At 46.9% G+C, this 23109-nt stretch overlaps 1 protein-coding gene across 1 annotated transcript in view; it reads right to left on the minus strand.

Moving 5' to 3' along the window:
• Window positions 1-23109, minus strand: part of LOC126535296 (uncharacterized) — a 39979-nt gene that overhangs the window by 11167 nt on the left and 5703 nt on the right. The window contains exon 2 of the mRNA XM_050182185.2: window positions 15253-15407. Within this exon, the coding sequence (XP_050038142.1) occupies window positions 15253-15407 (155 nt within the window). The remainder of the gene's footprint in view (window positions 1-15252; window positions 15408-23109) is intronic.

Here is a 23109-nt window from a genome sequence, read left to right on the forward strand (position 1 = left end):
GGAAAGTCCCGTTTTGTCAAACGAGACCTGGAGGACAAATGCTTCAACACAGTATCCCTGTACTTCTAAACTTTTTTCATGAACGAGAGATCGATATCACAAATGTCAGCAAAAACACACTGCGCTCGATCATTGTGACGCATTCATGATACCATCTGTTCTACGTGGACGTGCTTGTCTGAAACCTAATATGTATTTCACTATGAGCATTTCTTTTCCTGTATATAACCCTGAAATTCTCTCAATTTTTTTCCTACAGAGAATATGTGAAACATTAGTGCGTGCCTAAAATTTTGATATTAAAATGTATGCAATTTTGTTTTTAACGCTTCTTGTGCTGACGTTATGCTTGACATGTTAGGAGTATGACTGCTTTATTCCACTGTATGCCTTCTAAAGGAGGTCCGAACCTCTGTCAAGTGAATTAACTTTCACTTTTTAGTTCGGACTTTCCTCTATTCAATATGGAAATAAACTCAATTCAGTTCGGTTCAAGAGAGACGACTCCAAGGCTTCCGCTGCTCGGCAGACGATTAGACAAACCGAAAGACATAAATGTAAACAAGACATTGTAGGACCATATGTAACGAACCATTTCATTTCGTCTTCTCTAATTGAATCATGCTGTTTTAAAAGATGGCCTAAACTAATACATCGAAAGAAATATGGAATAAATCACGACGGCAAACGCAGATTTCGTGTAAGATGTCGCACTGTTCAACACTAGTAAATAACACAACAGCCAACTGGATAGCATGAACTCTACACTTTGGAAGATCTATGTGGAATCTCCAGGGCCCACCCACTAACGCCTTCCTATCCACCCTTATTCGGTTTAGACTTAATCCCAGCTTCCAATCAGTTCGAGGCGCAAGCTCGACGCAAACATGTTGTATCCGAGCCGAAGCATAGCGCTTGAGCCAGTTTGGTGATAAATGCAGCATACTGTAGTACTGGAATTCATGAGTTAAGGAGTGCCCCTCATTCAAAAACCATATATTGCCGCTAGGTGCCACGTGCCAGTGCTGAGAAAGAAGTGACTAGAACGAGCGCTCGGCAAGAGGTGGGCGCTGAAGAAGAAGTAGAGGCTGAGGACGCCGGCTTGAGTTTTGTGTAGGCCATGTTGTAGAACTGTCGGTCTCGCCGACGCCGGGTATATCTTCAATTGTCTTTTCGTGACAAAACTGGTGGAGGTGCCGGGTACGGTTCATCCGATGGCACAAACCCCTCCTCGTATCAGGAGTACCAGCCCTATACTTCTGGAGACCCCTGTTCACCGGGCCAACAGGAGAATCCGAGGATTCCCTCCTGAGCTCGATCATCTCTCCGCCACAACAACGACGCCCCCACGGACCAGTATGGAAGGAACATCGACTTCTCTATCGACCATTATGCAACGTACGGCCACAACGGCAACTTGATAGCTGCTGCTGGATCTCCGGTAGCCGAAAGTGTTCCACGGGGATATCTTCGATGATGTAGAAGACTGGTTAGACCATGTTTGAGCGCGTTGCCGAGATAAACGAATGGATCGACGTGGCGAAGTTGAGAAATGTCTACTTCAGCTTGGAGGACGGCGCTCGCACTTGGTACAAGAACCGAGAACGGCTCCTAAAATTGTGGCTCGAGTTCCGCCGCGCCTTGCTGGAGACGTACACTAATGCTGATTGCAGCGAACGAGCCGAACGGGTGCTCCAATCCCGCATTCATCTGCCGAATGAGAGCGTGACGTCGTACGTAGAGGATATGACATGCCTCTTCTGTCGGGTAGACCCTACCATGTCAGAGGAAAGGAAGCTGCGTCATCTAATGCGGAAAGTTAAAGAACAGCTATTTGCTGGCCTGGCTCGAAGGCCGCCGAGGACCATGGCTGAGTTCTTAACCGAAGCCACCACGATGGAAAAGAGGCAGCACCAGCGCTCAGCTTTCTATGAAAGGCAAATGGATGCTACTTCACCTTTGAACCAGCGCTCAGGTTCGTATGACAGGTACGCGAATGCTGCTTCAGTGACGGACGCGGTTGCCTTTCGAAACCTGGACGTTCTCCGAGACCTTATCTGCTCTGTGGTGCGTGATGAGCTTCAAGGCTCAGCTGCCCGCCTCAGCCCACACTGGGTTCCATCTCTGCCCTCGTGAGAAGTGAAGTACAGCAAGCGATCCAAGGTCCCGTTCAAAGCAGCAATGCCCCGCCTGTGACACCACAGTTGCAACGGCCGTCGTATGCCGAAGTTTTGGGGCGAGTCCCTGTCCGCCCTCCAACCCATTTCATCCCCGCCACGTCTTACGCCACGTAATACGTCCCGCCGCTCCCGTAAGTGCAACCAATTCAACGTATGGAGGATCGGCGCCCGCTCGAAAGGAAATCTGACGTCTGGCGTACCCCGGCCAGAAGGCCTCTGTGCTATCACTGTGGATAAAGCCGGTAACGTATACCGCGAGTGCCCATACCGCCGCCTCGGACTGCAAGGTTTTGCCGCGGATTCACCAAGGCCCAGATATGGCGAAAGGCCTAGGGCGATTGAAGAGTACCTGAACCATCAGTGTATACCACTGTTCCCGCGGCGGCAGTCGCGCTCGCTGTCCCCCCGGCGATCTTCCCCAGCTCCTAGAAGCCGTCCAATGGCAGCGCAGGCACGATAGCCAAGCCCTCGCCGGGAAAACTAAGAACAGCGACCTTCGCGGCAGGGCCGCAGATAACCGCCCTTCGGAAGACCTCCCAACGACGCGAGCACGGTCTATTCAGCATGATTCAGCGACGATAGCAGCCGAACTCAGCGACAGACTCTCGCTAGACATACCTGTTGTGCTCGAGGGCCGCCACGTTAGTGCGTTATTGGGCACGGGTGCCGACTATTCAATCTTCTGCGGAAAACTAGCAACGGAACTTAGAAAAGTTATCAGGCCCTGGTCTGGAACGCAAATTTCTACTGCCAACGGGCATATCGTAACACCGTTGGGCATGTGCACGGTCAGAGTACAAATTCGTGGGTGTATGTTTCCAGCCAGCTGCCTTATACTCCGCGATTGTTCTTGGGACCTCATCTTTGGCGTGGACTTTCTGCGAGAGTATGGTGTCAATATAGACCTTCGGGAGCGCAGAGTGACTTTGTCGGCAGAGAGAGCAGCGAACAGCCGCGGCAATTGTCGACGTAACGCGCTTCGTGTTCACGCCGACAGTGTAACTTTACCACCACGAACAAGTGTCCTGGTAACGGTAGTATGCGACAATCTGCGTGACGACGAAGCTGTTGCAGAGGGCAATTCCTCCTTTATGCTGACTCATGGTGTATGTGCAGCCCGCAGTCTCATTATGCTTCGAGGTGGACATTCTGCGCTCCTCGTGACGAACTTCAGCCAGGAGCATCGGCACCTGTTTTGTCGTACTAGTATCGCTATTGCTGAGCCCATAGCAGGCGTTGCTGAATGCTTTGCGTCTATGACAAAGGACAACCCACCTCAGACACTCAGCAATATCGACATCAATTCAGACCTTTCGGAGGAAAAGCAAAAAGCGCTGCACGAGTTGCTGCTTCGGTTCAAGGAATACTTCGCATCTTCTTCTAAGGTAAGCTAGACGCCCATCACGAGACACCCAATAATCACGTATGCCGATTCTCGTCCCACATGACAACTGCCTTATCGCGTATTGGTGAAAGAACGCAACGCGGTTAATGCACAAGTGAAATAAATGCTTGACGAGGACGTCATACAACCATACCAAAGCCCTTGGTCGTCGCCAATGGTCTATGTCAAAAAGAAAGACGGAACGCTTCGGTTCTGTGTTTATAGAAACTTGAATAACGTGACAAAAAAGACGTTTATCCTCTTCCGCGGATCGATGATTCGTTAGATCGACTGCGGCGAGCCAGGTATTTTTCACCCGCAGACTTGAAGAGTGGATATTGGCAAATTGAAGTTGACGAAAAAAAAAATAAAATGATGGGGTTTTACGTGCCAAAACCACTTTCTCATTATGAGGCACGCCGTAGTGGAGGACTCCGGAACTTTCGACCACCTGTGGTTCTTTAACGAGCACCTAAATCTAAGTACACGGGTGTTTTCGCATTTCGCCCCCATCGAAATGCGACCGCCGTGGCCGGGATTCAATCCCGCGACCTCATGCTCAGCAGCCCAACACCATAGCCGCTGAGCAACCACGGTGGGTGAACTTGACGAACGAGATCACGAAAAAAACTGCCTTCTTTACCCCGGATGGACTGCACGAATATAAAGTACTTCCATTCGTCCTGTGTTCTGCACCGGCCACATTCCAAAGAATGATGGACACTGTTCTGACGGGTCTGAAGTGGCACAGTTGTTTAGTATATTGAGATGACGTCGTCGTGTTTGCGGCGACCTTCGAAGAACATCTGAAGTGTCTAGAGGCGGTACTTGAGGCGCTCCGCTCCACTACTCTCACACTAAAGCCAGAAAAGTGTCACTTCGGTTACGAAAAGTTGAAGTTTCTTGGGCATGTCGTGAACGCCGAAGGCATCGAGCCTCACCCAGACAAAACATCTGCTGTTGCTGCTTTTCCGACTCCTCGTGACAAGAAAGCAGTACGCCGCTTATATCGGTCTGTGTGCATACTATAGTCGCTTCATTTTCTCCCGGATCGCCGAACCACTCATACGCCTCACGCGAGAAGACACACCCTTCGTTTGGATGGGTGAGCAGGACGCAGCTTTCGACGAGTTATGGCAGCGCCTGCAGGAATCACCCGTACTCGCTCACTTTGACGAGGACGCTGACACCAAAGTGCACACCGATGCAAGCAAATTTGGTCCTGGCGCTGTACTCGTTCAACACCAGGAAGGCGTCGAGCAAGTGATCGCATACGCCAGTCGCACCCTTTCACGCGCTGAAATCAACTACTCCACTTGCGAGAAAGAATGTCTAGTGGTTGTTTGGGTCATCATAAAATTTTAGTCTTATCTATACGGTCGCCCTTTTAAGGTGGTGACAGACCACCACTCCTTGTGTTGGTTAGCCAACTTACGAGACCCGTATGGGCGACTTGCTCGATGGAGTCTCCGTTTGCAGGAGTTCGATGTTACCATCGTGTACAAATCGGGCAATACACACGAAGATGCAGACACGTTGTCCCGCGCTCCCGTCAAAACTTGCGATAAGGACATGGACGAAGAGGGCGCATTCCTTGGGGCCCTCACCGCATCTGATCTGATCATACGGCAGCGCAAGGACGCCTAAATCCGCCTTCTCATCGATCACCTAGAAAGCAAGAATGTTACAATCCCACGACACATTTCTCGCAGTCTCTCGACCTTCTGCCTCCGAAAGGGTGTCCTCTAGAAGAAAAACTCGAGTACCAGCGACAAAGAGTATCTATTGGTCGTACCTGCCACCCTCCGTCATGACATTCTCCGAGCCTGCCATGATGAGCCCACGTCTGGACACTTGAGATTTTCACGTACTCTTGCAAGAGTACGCCAGACGTACTACTGGCCCAGACTTTCTACCACAGTGAAGCATTGCGTGCAAACCTGCCGTGAGTTTCAACGCAGGAAATCGCCGTCTTTGAAGCCCGGGGGGTTACTCCAACCCATCGCACCACCTAGCACGCCGTTTGATCAAATCGGTATGGATCTTCTGGGACCCTTTCCCTTGTGAGCCAGCGGAAAGAAGTGGATTATAGTCGCCACAGACTATCTAATACGCTACGCCCAGACGAAAGATGTATAACGTGCCACGGCCTACGAAGTTGCCCAGTTCTTTATCGATCATATAGTCCTCAGACATAGTTCCTCATCACATGTCATCACCGACAGAGGAAGTGCCTTTACAGCCCAACTGATAGAGGACATATTAGAGCTGAGCTGCACGCAGCATCGCAAGGCCACTGTCTATCATCCGCAGACCAACGGACTGACGGAACGGCTAAACAAAACCATTGCTGACATGCTGTCTATGTATGTAGGCGTCCAGCATAAAACATGGCATCAAGTCCTGCCGTACGTTACATTCGCGTAAAACACGCCATTCAGGAAACAACACGATTCACACCGTTCCGTCTTGTCTACGGGCGCGAGGTCCAGACCACGCTAGACGCAATGCTCCCGCACGACACCGACGCATCACTTACTTCCGACGCCGAGCAACTTACTGAACACAACGAGGAAGCTCATCAACTCGCGCGCATACACATAACGAAGCAGCAGAGTACAGACGCACGACGCCACAACCTTCGACAGCGGCAAGTCGAGTACCAGCCAGGTGACCAAGTCTGGGTGTGGACTCCAATCCGTCACCAGGGGTTGTCTGAGAAGCTGCTGAGTTGATACTTTGGACCCTACAAAGTGATACGCCGCGTTAGTGAACTATGAGGTCATTCCCGACGGTGCCGCGTCGCCTTGGCGTCGATAGCACCACTCAGGGATTGTGCATGTTATTCGCCTCAAACCGTATTTCGCGCGTGAAGGCGGCGCCAATCCGATCTCATACGACTTCCGCACTTCGACTTTCTTTGAGTAAGTATCGTAATTTAGTAAACATCGCGTCGATGCTTTTCTTTTGGCAGGGGAATAATGCCGCTAGGTGTCATGCGCCAGCACTGAGAAAGAAGTGACTAGAACGCGCGCTCGGCAAGAGGGGGGCACTGAAGTAGAAGCAGAGGCTGAGGATGGCAACCTGAGTTTTGTATACACCAGCTTGTACAACTGTCGGTCTCGCCAACGTCGGCTACATTTTCAATTGTCTTTTCGTGACAGTATGCTGAACAAATGATTGGAAACGCTTTGCCCCAACTTTTCCGCGCGCACAACGCATCCCGTATTTTAAACACTTCACAAGTTCTCGGCGCACAAATTTTCTATAATCTATCATTTTACCTTCCATTATGTGTCATACGTCAACGCATATATCTCAGTCAGCGGCATCCTGTTTCTGTATGTTTTGTTATTGTGTAATATTTGCTTCGGTGTTGCGTGACTCACTGCTGCTGTCATCTGGGGACTGGTGTAGCGTCAAGCTGCGTTTATGCAGCATTTACCTCTGCCTTTTCCAGTTTGTAGTGAATGTACATTAATGAATGAAGCAAGAAAGTACGTCAGGAAAGTGGAAGAGCCTATAAAGCATACCATCAACGATTGGTAATTGACAATAAGTTCTGTAAGCCTACTATTGTCATTCCTAAAAAACAGTTCTTTCCGCCTTTCATTTTAGGTGCGCATAATAACGCTAACCTCAGCGCATGTCACTGAGGCGAGCATGACGTTATTATGGTTGGATAAAAGGCCAGATGTCAACCATGTGCACTCCAGTGGACTTAGCAGCACACCAGCGATGGCCGGCACTTACCCGCATCGCCTGTCGCTGCTACAGGTCAAGAAATTCCACTCGCTCTGTGCGCCGCGTATTCGTTAGGTGGCATTGTTAGAACTGCCAAGTTCCAGCTGTTGTGCTGCCATATTATGCGACTCTGCCGCTGTAATACTGGAGCTTTTGCTCCTCACCTGGCCCTTCTACTAGATCTAACCTAGAATCAGCCAAATCATCACTAGAAACCGTAACCATCCTACACGAACTGCAAGCATGTCAGGCGACACTTTTGAATGAATTAAAATCTTTATACACAATGAGCTAAGCCAAAACACAAGGCCTCAGATGATATCACGGAAAGGCTAACTAAAATAGAATCCGATTGCTCGACTCTTATTCCGCCCCGAAGCGAAGTAGGAAACATGCGTGCACTGGCATCGCAAAATTCACAGCTAACCTCTTCGCTTACGGCCAGATTAATCGAGGAGGAATATCGAGCTTGTCGACCAAATCTGTTGTTCTACAGCCTAAAGGATTGCGTCACTGAGTCGGGGCAGAATTCGACAAAAATTAGTAAGTGACGTTTGTCAGGACTATGTGAACGTATCAATCGAACATAAGTAAATCGGAAGAGCACATTGCCTAGGCCGATCCAAACCTAAAGTAAACATGCCTACAATCGTTAGATTTTCACATTTAAAAGAAAAAGAGCCTATTTTGTTAAACGCGGGTAAGTTAAAGGAACAGACTACAGCGTTGGCGAAGACCTTTAACGGAGCACCCGCCTTGCTCGGAAAAGGCTATCCGAATTCGCAAAAGCTCAGGGCAAGCCAATTAGACTACGTCAAAGCAGATTACTTATCGATAAAGACACATATGTGCACAATCACTGCTCACAAAAAGTGGTTTCTTCTGCACGATAGCCGTCATCCTGTCGTCCTGTCTACGCCCAACTAATGCCTACAGCGATTTCCGTCCTGAGTGTATCAGGAGCGTCATACCCAAGCGGGACCGAGTTAGAAGTATTATTGAATCTACCGAATGTAAACTTGCTCTTTTTACCGAAAAGTGGCTAAACTCGACAGTTTCTGATATTGAAGTCTCATCGTATTTTCCCAATTTCAACATATTCCGCCGGGACCGCAAAATCCGGCAGTGGGGGGGGGGGGGGGGGGGGGGGTGCTGATAGCTACCCACAGTGATTTACGCTGCTGTGTTATTAATATGCAGTTTACCAATTGAGGTATTGTTGGCATTTCAGGTAATTGAATTCAGAATACAATTTCTTACGCTCACCCTACTGCCCAAATCAACCTTTTGGCGATCGATTTCAATTTTCCTAATACTTCCTAGGCTGATCCGGCGTTAACGTTAAGTCCGATGAGGAAGTTTATTTCGTTGACACACGCCTAACATTTGGATTAACACAACTTGTTTTAGCGCCTGCGGTAGTGACCGAACATTCATCAACCGCCTTTGACCTTCCACTGACATCCCACCCTGATAGTTTAAAGTCCCTCTCTGATGGATATCGTTTCTTGGCGCAAAGGCCAGAAATGGCCAAAGAGCGCCATGACATTTGGTGATGAATGGCAATGAGTATCGATGAATATGGCTGTATATCGGCCTAAAATATTCGCTGTAAATGGCGTAAAATATGTATCTATTAAAATGAGGTCAATGAAAAGTGAGTCCTATGGTTGTTAAAGTACGTTGAGAACGATAAGATACTAAAACATGTTAGTTTATAGCAGCACCAGTGCCTCTGCAGAGCCCTTCAGTGCAAGGGCTGCGAGGCATGTGCTGTGTAAGTGATTTCATTGCAGCTACAGCCTCTAAGCAGAGGCTGTGCTACAAATAGCCTGGCCAAATGATTTCTATGGTATTAGTTTCTTTTAAGAACTTGAGCACTGATTTAAACTTAAATAGAGGGTCATTGCCTAAAAAGAAGACTGGGTGCAGAGGTATATTATGACTGTATAAGGAAGGGAAGAACTTTTTTCTCTCTATTTCTAATAATGGGCACTGAACGAGAACATGAAGGACTGTAAGTCTACTTCACATCTAGTGCATGTCGGAGGGTTAGTTCCAGTTAGAATTTACGAGTGAGTGCTATAGGTGTGCCCAATTCTTAACCTACAGAGCAGTACTTCCTGTTGTCTCGTTGTTTTCTCAGAGATCCAGTTTCCTATTTTCGGTTTGATTAGGTGCAGTTTGTTGGATACCTGAGTGTCCCATTGCCGTTGCCAATATTTCCGTAGTTTATGCTGTAAAAATGGCTTAAGGTCTGTGTAGGGTACAGGTATATTAATGTTTTCATCAGAAAAAGGTACGGATGTAGCCCTTTCGTCAGCAGCTACGTTGCCCTCTAGGCCTCTATGGCCAGGCACCCAACAAAGAACAATCATTTGGTTAGACATGTATGCTGAACATAGAAGGTTATACAGTTCATTAAGGATGGGGTTTTTGTGTTTTCGTAGACTTGATATGCTACTAACAACGCTTAATGAGTCTGTGAATATGACAGCCTTTGTTATACCTGTTTGTTTTATATGTTTCACAGCAGAGAGGATCGCGTATGTCTCCGCTGTGAAAATGCTGGTGTTTGGATTTAATGCACCGGACGTTGAAAATGAAGGTCCGAGCGCTGCATAAGCTACACCATGAGTAGTCTTTGAAGCGTCTGTATAAAACTCTGCGCAGGAGTACTTCGCCTGGAGTTCGAGGAATTGTGAATGTATATGCACCTCAGGCGCATGTTTTGTTATTGCGACGAAAGACATGTCACACTGAATAGACTGCCATTTCCAAGGTGGTGCAAGGTTAGTGGGTGTCATTAGGACTGTTTCTTGATGTTGAATACCGGTTTCATTAGCCAGCTGTTCTAAGCGCACAGACAGAGGAGCTCGAACGCATGGGCGGTTACGGTAAAGTCTTGCAGAAGATAAGTCAAGTACAGTTGAGTAACACGGATGTTCGTCATTCGATTTGCATTTTAAACAGTAGCAAAGGTTTAGATATGTTCTGCGTAGGTGTAGGGACCATTCGTTCGCTTCAACATGCAGACTTTCCACAGGGCTTGTCCTAAATGCGCCTGTTGCCAGCCGTATACCTAGATTGTGGACCGCGTCGAGAATTTTCAGAGCACTGTCCGATGCGGATTGGTACACCACGGCTCCGTAGTCGAGGCGTGATCGTACAAGGCTTTTATGCAGGCTAAGCAGACACCTCCTGTCACTGCCCCAGTTTGTTCGAGAAAGCAGCTTCAGCAGGTTCATAGTCTTCAGGCACTTAGCTTTGGGATATTTCAAGTGGGGAATGAAATTAAGTTTTGTGTCCAAAATAATACCTAAAAATTTATGTTCAAGACTGACCGATAGTCGTTCTCTGTTAAAGTCAATGGTGTGTTCCGGTGACATGCCTCTCTTGTTTGTGAAGAGAACACATGTGCTTTTTTGAGGGTTAAATTTAAAACCATTTTCTTCTGACCACTTTGAGAGTTTGTTCAGGCCAAGCTGTAGCTGTCTCTCACAGATGCTGAGATTGCACGACCTAAAAGCTATCTGTACATCGTCCACATAAACCGAGTGAAAGAGTGTGCGAGGTATGATGGTATGCAAGGAGTTCATTTTCACAATAAAGAGTGTACAGCTAAGCACTCCACCCTGCGGTACACCTGTCTCCTGTGAGAATGATCGAGACTGCACATTGCCAATTCTAACGCGAAATGTTCTGTCAGACAGGTAGCTCTCAATAATGGTCAGCAAGCTGCCACGTATACCCATTCCAGAAAGATCCCGAAGAATCCCGAAGCGCCACGTAGTGTCATATGCCTTTTCCATATCTAGGAATACAGATACGACAAACTGTTTGTGGATAAAGGCTTCACGAATGTACATTTCCATTCGGACCAGCTGGTCTGTCGTCGACCTGCCTTCCCTGAAACCGCATTGGTATGGGTCTAATATTTTGTTGGTTTCAAGATAGTGGAGCAAGCGTTTGTTCACCATCTTCTCAAAGAGTTTGCATAGGCAGCTTGTCAACGCTATCGGTCTATAACTGTTTGCCAAGGAAGGATCCTTACCCTGTTTCAAAATGGGAATTATAATGGCCTCTTTCCAGACAAAGGGAATCTGGCCGGAAGACCATATACCATTGTAAAGAAAAAGAAGGCTTCTTTGTGTTTCAGATGGCAGGTGCTTTACCATTTCATATATTATGCGGTCAGAGCCTGGGGCAGATTTGTTGCAGCCGTTTAGTGCTGCTTGAAGCTCTGCTTTACCAAATGGTCTATTGTATGCCTCACATTTTGCACTTTTTCGTACTAATGGCTGCCGTTCTATTCGTATTTTATGTCTTTGAAATGTGTCAGAATAGTGTGACGAGCTGGATATGCGTTCAAAATGTGCGCCTAGATTGTTCGCCTGGTCTTTCATACTATCTACAACCTAGTAAGGTTGTCGGCCTTTTATTCTGTGCACTCTATTCCAGACCTTCGTCTCATCCGTGTAAGAGTTAATTCCTGATATATATTTTTGCCAGCTCTCTCTTCTAGCCTGTCGGCGCGTTCTCCTTCCCTGTGATTTTACATGCTTGAAATTAACAAGGTTTTCTGCAGTCGGACAATCGCGGAGCAGCCCCCCCGCCCTGTTCTGCTTTTTGCGCGCGTTACGACATTCCTCGTTCCACCATGGAACACGGCGCTTGTTAGGTGACCCCTTTGTTTCTGGGATACATTTGGTTGCGGCATCCATCAGAAAAAAGGTGAAGTATTCAACCGCAGCTTCCAGGCTTAGAGCAGAAACGTCAGCCCACGATATGAGAGTAATTTTTCGGAACTGTTCCCAGTCGGCTGAATCAGTTTTCCACCGAGGAAACTGTGGGGGACTTTCATTCGTCTTCGGTGTAGACAGTACTATCGGGAAATGGTCGCTCCCGTATGGATTTCTAATAACGTTCCATTTAAGATCAGGTAAAAGGGTGGGAGATGCAATACTAAGGTCTATAGAGGAATAGGTCTTATGTGCAGTATTATAATATGTAGGTGCCTTACTATTCAAAAGGCATGCACCAGATGAAAAGAGAAACTGTTCAATCAGTCGACCTCGCACATCGCAATGAGAGTTACCCCATAGGTTGCTGTGCGCATTAAAATCTCCTAGAACCAAATAGGGTTGGGGTAATTGGTCGATTAATGCATGGAATTCATGTTTATGGAGATGATAGTGCGGGGGTATATACAGAGAGCAGACGGTAATAAGTTTGTTTAGAAGTATGGCTCGAACGGCAACTGCCTCTAGGGGCGTTTGTAGTTGTAGATGTTGACAGGCTATACCTTTATCGAGTATAATGGCTACGCCGCCAGATGATGCGATGGCATCATCACGATCTTTACGAAAAATAACATAATGACGAAGAAAGTTAGTGTGTTTAGATTTAAGATGGGTTTCCTGTACACACAGCACTTTTGGAGTGAGTTCGTAGAGAAGTTCTTGAACATCATCAAGGTTTCTAAGGAGACCTCTGACGTTCCACTGCATAATTAGCGTGTCCATAATGAAGATAATTTGGTGCTGTGTGTATGGAAACGGAAGTTATGCCTTAGATTACAGAGCTCTTTCGAGGCCCTGTAATCGGTGTTTTGCCCTTTTTGAAGCGTTCGAGGGAGCCCCGCCGCTCCTTAGGCGTTTGGTGCGCCTTCAGGACAGGTGTAGTGTCCATTGCCTCTAGCGAGGCGCCGGACACGTGCTCTTGAGAGCGAGAAGTTTTCCGAGTGAGTCCTGCCTCGGAAGGCAAGACCCTTGCGCCCACCAGCCCGGAGGTCGATGGGGCTCCCTGAGGGATTTGGCTGCGCCGGCTGTTGCCAGCGCTGGAAGGGGCCGGGGATGTTGGAGCAGCCTCGGCTGCGCCCACCTTCGGGCTCGATGGTCCCTTCTGCTGGGTTGACGGAGCAGCGCTAGCTGCAACCGTCGCGGGGGCAGATGGCGTAACTGCCGACTCACTGCTTCTGGGTCGAACAGCCGCCGGAGGCCGTTGTGACGCTGCCCCCTGACGCGCCACTTCGGCAAAGGTGGTCTTAGGAAGGTATGAAACCCGCCTGCGTGCCTCTTTGTATGATATGTTTTCCTTTACTGTGATTGTGACTATTTCTTTTTATTTCTTCCAAGACGGGCATGACCGCGAGTATGCGGCATGCTCGCCATCACAGTTCACACAGTGTGGAGCGTTTTCGCATGTTTCAGAGGAATGATCACGGGAACTACGTTTTGCACATGTCTGCCGGCGTCTGCAGTTCTGGGAACTGTGACCGAAACGCTGGCATTTGAAGCAGCGGAGAGGATTTGGAACATACGGCCTGACCCGTAACATTACATAGCCGGCCTCGAGTGTCTCAGGCAGAATGCTTGAGGAGAAAGTCAGTACAAGGTGCTTGGTTTTTATCTCCTTCCCGTCGCGCCTTAGCATGATTCTTTTAACAGTTCGGCTTCTGTGAGCTCCATCAGATCATCGTCAGAAACAACACCACGGCTGGTGTTCATAGTTCGGTGTGGGGTTACTGTTACTGGGATTTCCCCAAATGACTCAACTTTAGGAAGATTTTCAAACTGTTTTGGATCGCGGAGTTTCAAAAGGAGATCGCCGCTAGCCATTTTGAATGCTTTAGAGCCTGTACCAAGAGTTTCAGTGAGATACTTAGATACCAGGAAAGGAGAAATCATTCTCATGGTCTTTTCAAGTTTGCTTGAATGAATTACATGGAATCGGGGGAAGTTTTGCGATTTGTTTCCAAGAAATTGGAAAATATCTTCGGTGCGCCCTCGTTTCTGAGGGCGATCAGGTAGTCGAGGAAAAGAAGGGGCCATTAGGAGTATGGTGTTTTCGGCAGAGATGGCCGCCGCCCACCATGGAGCCCAACCAGGGCACGACACAGGACGGAAATATTCAGTTCTGCGCACGCCAGCGGTACAACCCCGCTATAACCGAATACATATACCCAAGAGTGGATATAGTGCACAAGGTTAACCCTCGCTGACTACGAAGTCGGAAGTAACACGAAAATAAAGAGAGGACAGGAAAGATTGAAAGTGAGAGAAAGACGAAGCTTGGAGGGAGAGAGAGACAGGAAAAGGCAACTACCGATTTCCCCCGGGTGGGTCAGTCCAGGGGTGCCGTCTATGTGAAGCCGAGGCCAAAGAGGTGTGTTGCCTCCGCCGGGGGGCCTTAAAGGTCCAAACACCCAGCTTCGGCTCAACCCCCAGGATCCCCCTTTCCCCAGACACGGCTAAGCCGCGCACGGCTACACGCGGGAGGGTCCAACCCTCGTGTGCTCGGGTCCGTGGTGTCGCAACACACCAAACGCCTGCTGACGCAGACGCCCCTGCGGGGTTAAAGTCCCTCTCATTCCTTACAATTTGACTGAGGTTGACTATCGCTCAGGACAGTAAATGTGTTCGTGCCTTTGCTCAAAATTCTCTGTCACTTTCGTGTCGTGTGCTAAACAGATTCGCTGGTCGTGCACCTTCACAGAGTGGAAAGGCTCATAATATTTCTATTTCTGTTTTTGTGACTTCGTTTACGAAATAATTGTCCTGCGCCTTGCCTTTGTCTTTTATACATATATGTTCGTGTGCGTATAGGACAGTGCGCTATGGATTTTCGGCCTTATGATGTTATTCCTGTTCCTTCTTTCACTACACATATATTTTGTATTGTTGTTGATGCTATGTGAAAGGTGTACAGTCACGATTATGGGGCGACTGCATCCTTTCTTGTATTTTTCTTTCGATAAAAAGAGCACATTTCTTTGCGCACAGTGCGCGCCGAGATCTTCGAGTTTTCCGACAAGGATGGATAGGTTGCGCAAAAACACTGTACCTGCATGGTACAATACCTCTACAGAGAATGCGAACAAGCTCTTTGTTTTGGAGAATTATCTCGAGCCTTTCGTGAATAAATGTAGCTAAGTTTACTCACTTGGCAGTGGATGCACGACTTCCTCCCAAGTGCCATACATAGGTAGCCCTCTTCGCTTCCAGGTCAAAATGAGTTCTAGTAGCGGTGAGACACTTGAACGAGGTATCGTTGTTTGAAGAGGAGATTGCCACTACACGGGGAAAAGCGCCAAGCATCTGCAGGCACAAAAAAGAGTTAGTACTTCCATAGCGCGAAACAGTGACGAGGAATCTGGCAAACTTTATTGAGCAATTAAGCCTAGATAGCTCCGTGTGGTGTTCATTTCAGTGAACATTCGCAGGTACGAACGAGCAATCTGCTTTCCAAATGTAAAATACACATGAATCGTAGTCACTTAAGCAAGTTGCGCCGCCAAGTGTTAAGGTGACAGAACTCGGCTTTTCTTCCTGTTCTTACCTATCCGGACTAAGCCACCCGTCTTATACAACTCTTTAGCGTCTGACTGGTTTATTCCCAGGGCTTTTCTAAAGTTTATATGGTAACTGCACCATTAAAAGACCACATGCCACTCTTGAAAAAATAAAAATAAAAGAGACGATGCCTGCGTCACTCATTTAACCTGGAAAGAAGCCGAGCGCTAGAAGTAAAAGAACTTGCGAAGATGATTCAGACGCTTAAAGTCATTGCCATTACGTGCAAAAGGAAAGAAAAGTTAATTTAGGACCCTCCGCAACAGGTAAGGCGGTGCGCTAGACAACGAACAAGGCGCGAACGCCAGCTGTTTCAACTACAAGGACGTTGAGCGGATGCGAGCCTGTCATGGCAGCTGCTGGTGCGATCGCGATATCCAGAATCAGAGTTCTCTGCTGTAGCATCGGTGCAGGTGTTATGGGTGTGAAGCCCGCATAAAAACGATATCGTATAGAGGAGCTTTGTCTTTTGTCACGTGAGGGTGACTCATAGTGACTGAATAATTTCTTTCTTATTTATTTTAATGTTCCCTGTAGAGCAGCTTTCGGTGGACGAAATAAAAAAATGGCTTAGCTTGTGTACCCAATAATATGTAAAAGGAACATCGTTAGACAGGTCGACTATTATGCTCCCATCCACCTTTTGTTTAGACAGCGAAGCTGTATATGACTCAAAGCCTGAGATTGGTTCGTCTCCACCGAGAGAACAGTCCACAGAAAACCACTCCTAGAATTCAGGCAAAAAGTGCCCATCTCCATTGGAATTACGGATGCAAGACAAACCCAAGTATTTTTTTCAATAAAGAGAAGCACGGAAACAACTGTCAAAAGCGCATAATAGATGGTCCAAACTCAAGAAAGGGGCTGACAGATGGAATAGCTCACTGTCGTATAAAGTTTGTGAACAGGGATAAGGTGCCTCAGAAAGGCTGGCCAACGTTTCGATAGGAGGACCTATCTTCGTCAAAGGCGGCCTCGTGATCCTTGGCATGTTAGATTTAAAGGGTCAGTGCAGTGACGTCACGTGCGTTCGTCGTCGGTGGCGGCTGTTATAAAGGGAGAGACTTCAGGGGTAATGAGCGCTGTCGCCCAACATTTGTGAGCGCCATTCCCAAGACGAGGGGCAAGAGCGGGGGAGTGGAAAGGTGGGGAGAAAAGAAAAGAAAGAAAACGAGAGAGAAAAAAACGGGGGGTGCACCAAGAGGGGAAGAAGGGGGAGAAAAACAACAAAAATAAAGGAAGGGGGCATGGAAGGGCGTTGGGGAAGCGGGAGGTTAGGGAGCATTCAGAGGTGTCGTTGGCGACATGTTTTTGTGGCATTAGAAGAGCCGGTTAGGCGGTGTTACGGCTGGCGTCTAGCACCTCGTGCAGAAAGAACTTTCTGCCACCATGCCTCGTCAAAATGAAGCGTGATTTCTCCTGTTACGGTTAGCACCTCGTGCAGAAAGACTTCTTCCCACCATGCCTCGTCAAAATGAAGCATGACTTCTCCTGTTACGGTTGGCACCTCGTGCAGAAAGGACTTTATCCCACCATGCGTCGCCGAAATGAAGCGTGACTTCCTAATTTGCCATGGTCATCACGAATGTCTGCCGGTCTGGCGGAAGCCCCGCAGTGTTTTCAGGCCTCTTTTGTGTGTGTGTGTGCGACTTTAGCCGGACCCTTTCCTCGAACCGTCCATCTCTACAGGAGAACTTCCGCGAACCAGCAACGCCCGAAAGAGAAGGACAAGCGTCTGCAATTCCCGGACCGGAGGCTTGGTATAACCGGAGTCGGGATGCTCTCCTCCTTGCAGCAGGCTCGGTATAACCAGAGGCTCGGTATGGCCAGAGTAGGAAAGGCCCTCTTTCCGCGAATCAGACTCTGTGCCGGTCACATGACGTCGACGGAAGCAAGATCGCTCCCACTATTGTAGAGAGCCTATTTAGGGGCTCCGAAATGTACCTTTTAGATCACTTCATTCTCTTCTCTTCATCTTTCAACAACCTTTGAATAAACCGTGCAAGTTTCGCAGTCTAGAAACTAGAGTTCACAGTTCCTCAAGGCAACGGCGTAATTCCTTGTTTGCAAAACACATTGATAACGTTCCAGATCGCTTGCATACGAGATTTACTGAAGATGCCATAATTAGACCCCTGTCTTTGAAGTTGACCCACATATTGCCCATAAGGCGCTGTATATTTTTGCCTAATAAACACCAATAGTCTTGTTTAGTTCAACCAGAACATCGCTCAAACCAAGTTAGAATGTGTTATGACGCCTGAAATATAGAGAAAGGAAAACGACGGCTCAGTAATTATTGGCAACGCTTCTAAGTGGACCAGGAACGTAACAATTTTGTTTCACATTGCCTTTGCTATGACTCACCTTCCTTTCCCACGAAATATAAACATATGTAACCTACAGCTGTCAGGACACTGAGAAGCGTAGCTGATAGCGGCCATGTCACGCGCTCTAACACTTGACTGAGAAATTTTTTTTACAAAGGCTGCTTTATCCAACCGCATTTGACTTCGCACAGATAGTTTTCATAGCTTACCACCAATTTCCGCTAAATTTTGTCTTCGTGGTATTTATAGCTCTGCCAGGGCGGCGGGCCAAATCCTTCTCGGCTCGTTAGACACGCTCGCATACCTTCTTGCATACGTAATTTAATGTGAAAGCCCTAATTACCCATCTATCTTGAACCTCCCCTGCACATTACCAATTAACTTCTCCTTACAGTCCCCAAACATAACGGAGCGGCTTCCTTAAGTTCAGTGAGGACACCAGACGAAAATAATGTATCACGCATGAAAAAGTAAAAAGAAAGAAAGGTGAATGTTTATTAGGTGTTCGTACCACTTCTAAATGAGCCAGAAACGTTAAAGCTACGCGACATATTGCACCAAAACTGTTGGCAATTCCTTAATTAAATTATGAGGTTTTCGCGCTCCAAAACCACGATCTGATGATGAGGGCGTAGTGAGTGGCTCCGGAAATTTGGTCCACTGGGGGTTCTTTAACGTGCACCTCAATGTAAGTACACGAGTGTTTTTGCATTTCTCCCCCATCGGATTGTGGTCGCCGTGGCCGGGATTCGATACCGCAACCTCGGGCTTAGCAGCCCAATCCCATACCACTAAGCAACCATGGTTCGTTCTGGCTATTCCTTCAAATTAGAAGTATCTGAAACGCAGGGTTCTGCTGCGACATCGGGAAACCTAGCAAATAGCAACAGCTTGATACTTTCAAACATTTGCTTATAATTTTTTTAACCTGGTATTTGTTCAACATGCATTTACCATCGCACATAAACTTGGCTTATTGTTACCCTTATGTTTGCAAAATATGACCTCAGTCGTAGTTGTATTTATGCTAGCGCAGCCGCCTAAGTTTTACACCTTTCGTAAAACAGATGTAACGCTATGGACCACTTGCATGCATATTCTACTAGAAGATGTTCATTTAACACACCCATTTGTAACATTGCCTACACATTGGCCATACCGGGTCCCTAATTTACCCCCGATCACTACTACCCATATCGTATGATGGGTAGTACAAACGAAACAAAGTGCCCAGCTCGTATGATGCGTGAAATCACATGGTAAAACGGGGGTTCAGTAATTATATGCAACGTTTGCATTTAAAGCAGGAAAATGAAAGTTTCCCTACGCATTGCGCTTAAAACTCTTTCGATAAACGTGATAGCATTCATAGCCTCGTGTGTCACAAAATCCGGCGTCGGCGTCACCCGTTCAGCGTCGACCATCTATTAGCAAAAACATCATTCAAACCACGCATATGCAATCACTCTTCTATCTCCAAAGTTGCTCATACCTTCTGCTTCATTCTTTACAAAGTTATTCCTCACAAATTTGAAAATCACAGCCCCCAAACAAATTTCATGAAAACAAAAAAGAAACATCGACAACATATATCTTTTATGGTCTTCCCAGACTGAAATAACAAAAGTGCGAACCAATAACAGGTGATTGGCCCACGCTTTCTACCCGAAAGCTCGCCTTCGTGCACTGCGTTTGCCGCTAGCGTTTCCCAGTTAACTTTATGGTTACATAAGCTGCAGTTGCCGGGGAGCTTGAGAAGCAGTGAGAGATCTTTCAATTCTATCGCGTTCCACTGCTAAAGGTGAAGCTTCAGCATCAGCCAAATCTTTTCACGGGAATTCAAACGTCTGTCGTGCTGTTGTTTTGGGAGCGCGGGAAACATTTTGATTAGCGGCATTATGACACCCTAGAACGCTTTAATGAGTAACTTGCTACAAAGGCTGTAATTAACCTACACAAAATAAACATATCTCGCTGGTATCTCAGAATATTGCTTCGTACATCCAATAAATCTATATACCCTTCTCCGCTCCCCAGCAAACCAAATGGCCTGTATAATTTATAAAAATTGGTAGAAAGCAACTGTTCAGTAACTGTTTTCAGAGCACATAAGCAACCTACACAGTGCAAATTTTCAGCCCACGTCACCAAAAAGCAGCCTTCATTTTTCCAAATTACGAAATATCTGCTGTTTTCCTCCTGCCGCGGAACACGTAATACCGTGTTCTTATTTAGAAACTGCCTGAAAATGAAATTGTCAAAGTCAGAAGTGACACGTGCCTTTAGAAGAAATTCAAGACAGTGTTCTATTTGTATAGAAATGGCTATGCACGTTCAACTAACGTCCTTTGCACGAACATATCTATGGTAAGTCGCATGAACTCAATGAAATTCCACAGTTATACCTGTAAGAGGTTTATTACATTTTGGATGGTGATAAGATACTGAGACTTCAACGCTCTGTAGGCTGTCTCTGAACAAAGATAAATAGTTCCAGCATTTGATAATTGAATGACTTTTTGCCGGCACACAATCGTTGGGCATGGCTGATTATAAAATTTTATCCTTAGCGTAGGTTAAATGTAGCAAGCTGATTCGAATACGCATATAGCAGTAAAAAAAACTCGGCGCGATGCAATTTGCGCGAGCTTAGATTTGTTACGGCGGGGATTTTTGAGAGGGGGATATTGAAACGCAAAGCGCACAGGATTGCAAACAGTTCTGCCATGGTGGAACATGCCTCTCGGGATAATTTAAATGCTTGCTCTAGCGCCAAATGTGGGATAACGAATGCTGAAGTCGAGGAATTCTTATGACACGAACCGTCTGTATACACGTGGATGTACTGGGGATATAATGAGCCAATTTGGAAGAGTGCCAGTTGCTGTGCGGCTACCATGAAGATTTCAAGCTTAGATATAATCCCGTCGAGCGATAATTCTATTTTAGGACTTCTTAATATCCAAGGAGGGTAGCTAACATTCACTTTGCACAATTGAAATCTTAGCAATAATGATTTATGTTCTTGAACAAAATCATGGATTTTGCTTTTGTTTCGTTCGCTAAGCGCGAGGTTTAACAGATGCTTCACGTGCTGGGTTAAGATACCATAAATAGGTCGCCATGTTTCTACCGTTCGTACTACGGGAAATGGTCGGTACTAGAGAACTCGAGGTAGCCTGCCGAACCGCAAGACACACTCGCAGCTGTCCTGCCAGTAAACGTTTCACCAGAAGTTGGTGATAAACCATGGAGAATAGGTGCTCAGTAAGCAATTTTTTCTCTTTTATGAGTGCGCTATGAAGTTGTAAAAGTGAAGATATTGATCCCCTTCACGTTGTGCCAGCGAGTCACCGAATTACGTTTATTACAGCATTGGTCTGTTTTTCGATTGCGTGGATGTGTGATGCACATGTAAGCTGGCAGTCAAGAATAACTCGAGGAAAGTTATGCTATTTCAAGAACATCAAAGATTTGCCATAAGCGTAAGTTCGAGATTATACAGCTGTCGTCTTGTGAAAAGAAGTGCGGCTGTCTCTGCGTATGAAAGACTCATGCCTCTTTCTTTTAAAATGGTGTGGATACTATCAAGACTCAATTGCAGCGTTGCTTGAATGTCTTGTATATGAGATCTCGAGGCCCATATGCAGATGTAATTAGCCTACGCAGAATACTGTAGACCAGACGGTAGTTTTTGTGGTAAGGCTGCCATGACACAGTTGAATAAAAACAGAGTAAAAACACTGCCCTGCGGAACGCCCTGCCTGATGCTGTGATAAATACTCTCTCCCATCAATTGTTTCCATACATATTTTCATCTCGTCGAAGAAATTTTATATCAATCGCAGTGTTCGACCATGTAGGCCAAGCTCTAACATACCAGCAAGGACCTGTACGTGGCTTACAGTGTCGAATGTTCTTTTAGTGTCTCAGAATACTGCTATTTTCACATTTTCACACATTCGTTCATATTCGACATGTCGGGCAATGTCTAATACTGAATTCACGGTATACTGATTTTGTAAAAAACCAGTCATGAAGTTGGAAAACAGATTTGCGTGTTCACACCACCCATGTGGTGGTTCACCACCACATGGGGTGCAGCGGTGGCGTAGAGGTAGAGCATCCGGCTCGCGTGCAAGAGGACCGTGGCTTGAGTCCCGGAGCAGCACAATTTTTCACCGAATTAAAAAAAATCCGCGTGTTCATAAAATTGCATAAACAGGCCTGGAGTGTGAGCTAATCCCGGTGACCACAACCGGTATGGCACTCTCTCACCAGAGCAGGATTTGCCACCATGGTGCAGTACTTGGCCACAACCTCTTATATGAATACAACAATCCAACCCCGGCCCTCAGTCCCCAGCAGCTGTGACGCAATTGACCACGGCGGCGGACAGACAGGCCGCCATTGGAATCTGAACATGGCAACGTTTAACGCTAGAACGTCATCTAGTGAGGCGAGTCTAGCGGTGCTATTGGAGGAATTAGAGGGCAGTAAATGGGATATAATAAAGCTCAGTGAAGTTAGGAGGACAAAAGAAGTATATACAGTGCTAAAAAGCGGGCACGTCCTGTGCTACCGGGGCTTAGCGGAGAGACGAGAACTAGGAGTCGGATTCCTGATTAATAAGGATATAGCTGGTAACATACAGGAATTCTATAGCATTAACGAGAGGGTGGCAGGACTTGTGAAACTTAATAAGAGGTATAAATTGAAGGTGGTACAGGTTTACGCCCCTACAATCATTCATGATGACCAGGAAGTCGAAAGCTTCTATGAAGACGTGGAATCGGCGTTGGGTAGAGTGAAAACAAAATACACTATACTTATGGGCGATTTCAATGCCAAGGTAGGCAAGAAGCAGGCTGGAGACAAGGCAGTGGGGGAATATGGCATAGGCACTAGGAATAGCAGGGGAGAGTTATTAGTAGAGTTTGCAGAACAGAATAGTATGCGGATAATTATTACCTTCTTCCGCAAGCGGGATAGCCGAAAGTGGATGTGGAGGAGCCCGAATGGCGAGAGTAGAAATGAAATAGACTTTAAACTCTGTGTTAACCCTAGCATCATACAAGATGTGGCCGTGCTCGGCAAGGTGCGCTGTAGTGACCATA

Source organism: Dermacentor andersoni, chromosome 7, assembly GCF_023375885.2.
Source record: "Dermacentor andersoni chromosome 7, qqDerAnde1_hic_scaffold, whole genome shotgun sequence".
Classification (NCBI taxonomy): Eukaryota; Metazoa; Arthropoda; class Arachnida; order Ixodida; family Ixodidae; genus Dermacentor; species Dermacentor andersoni.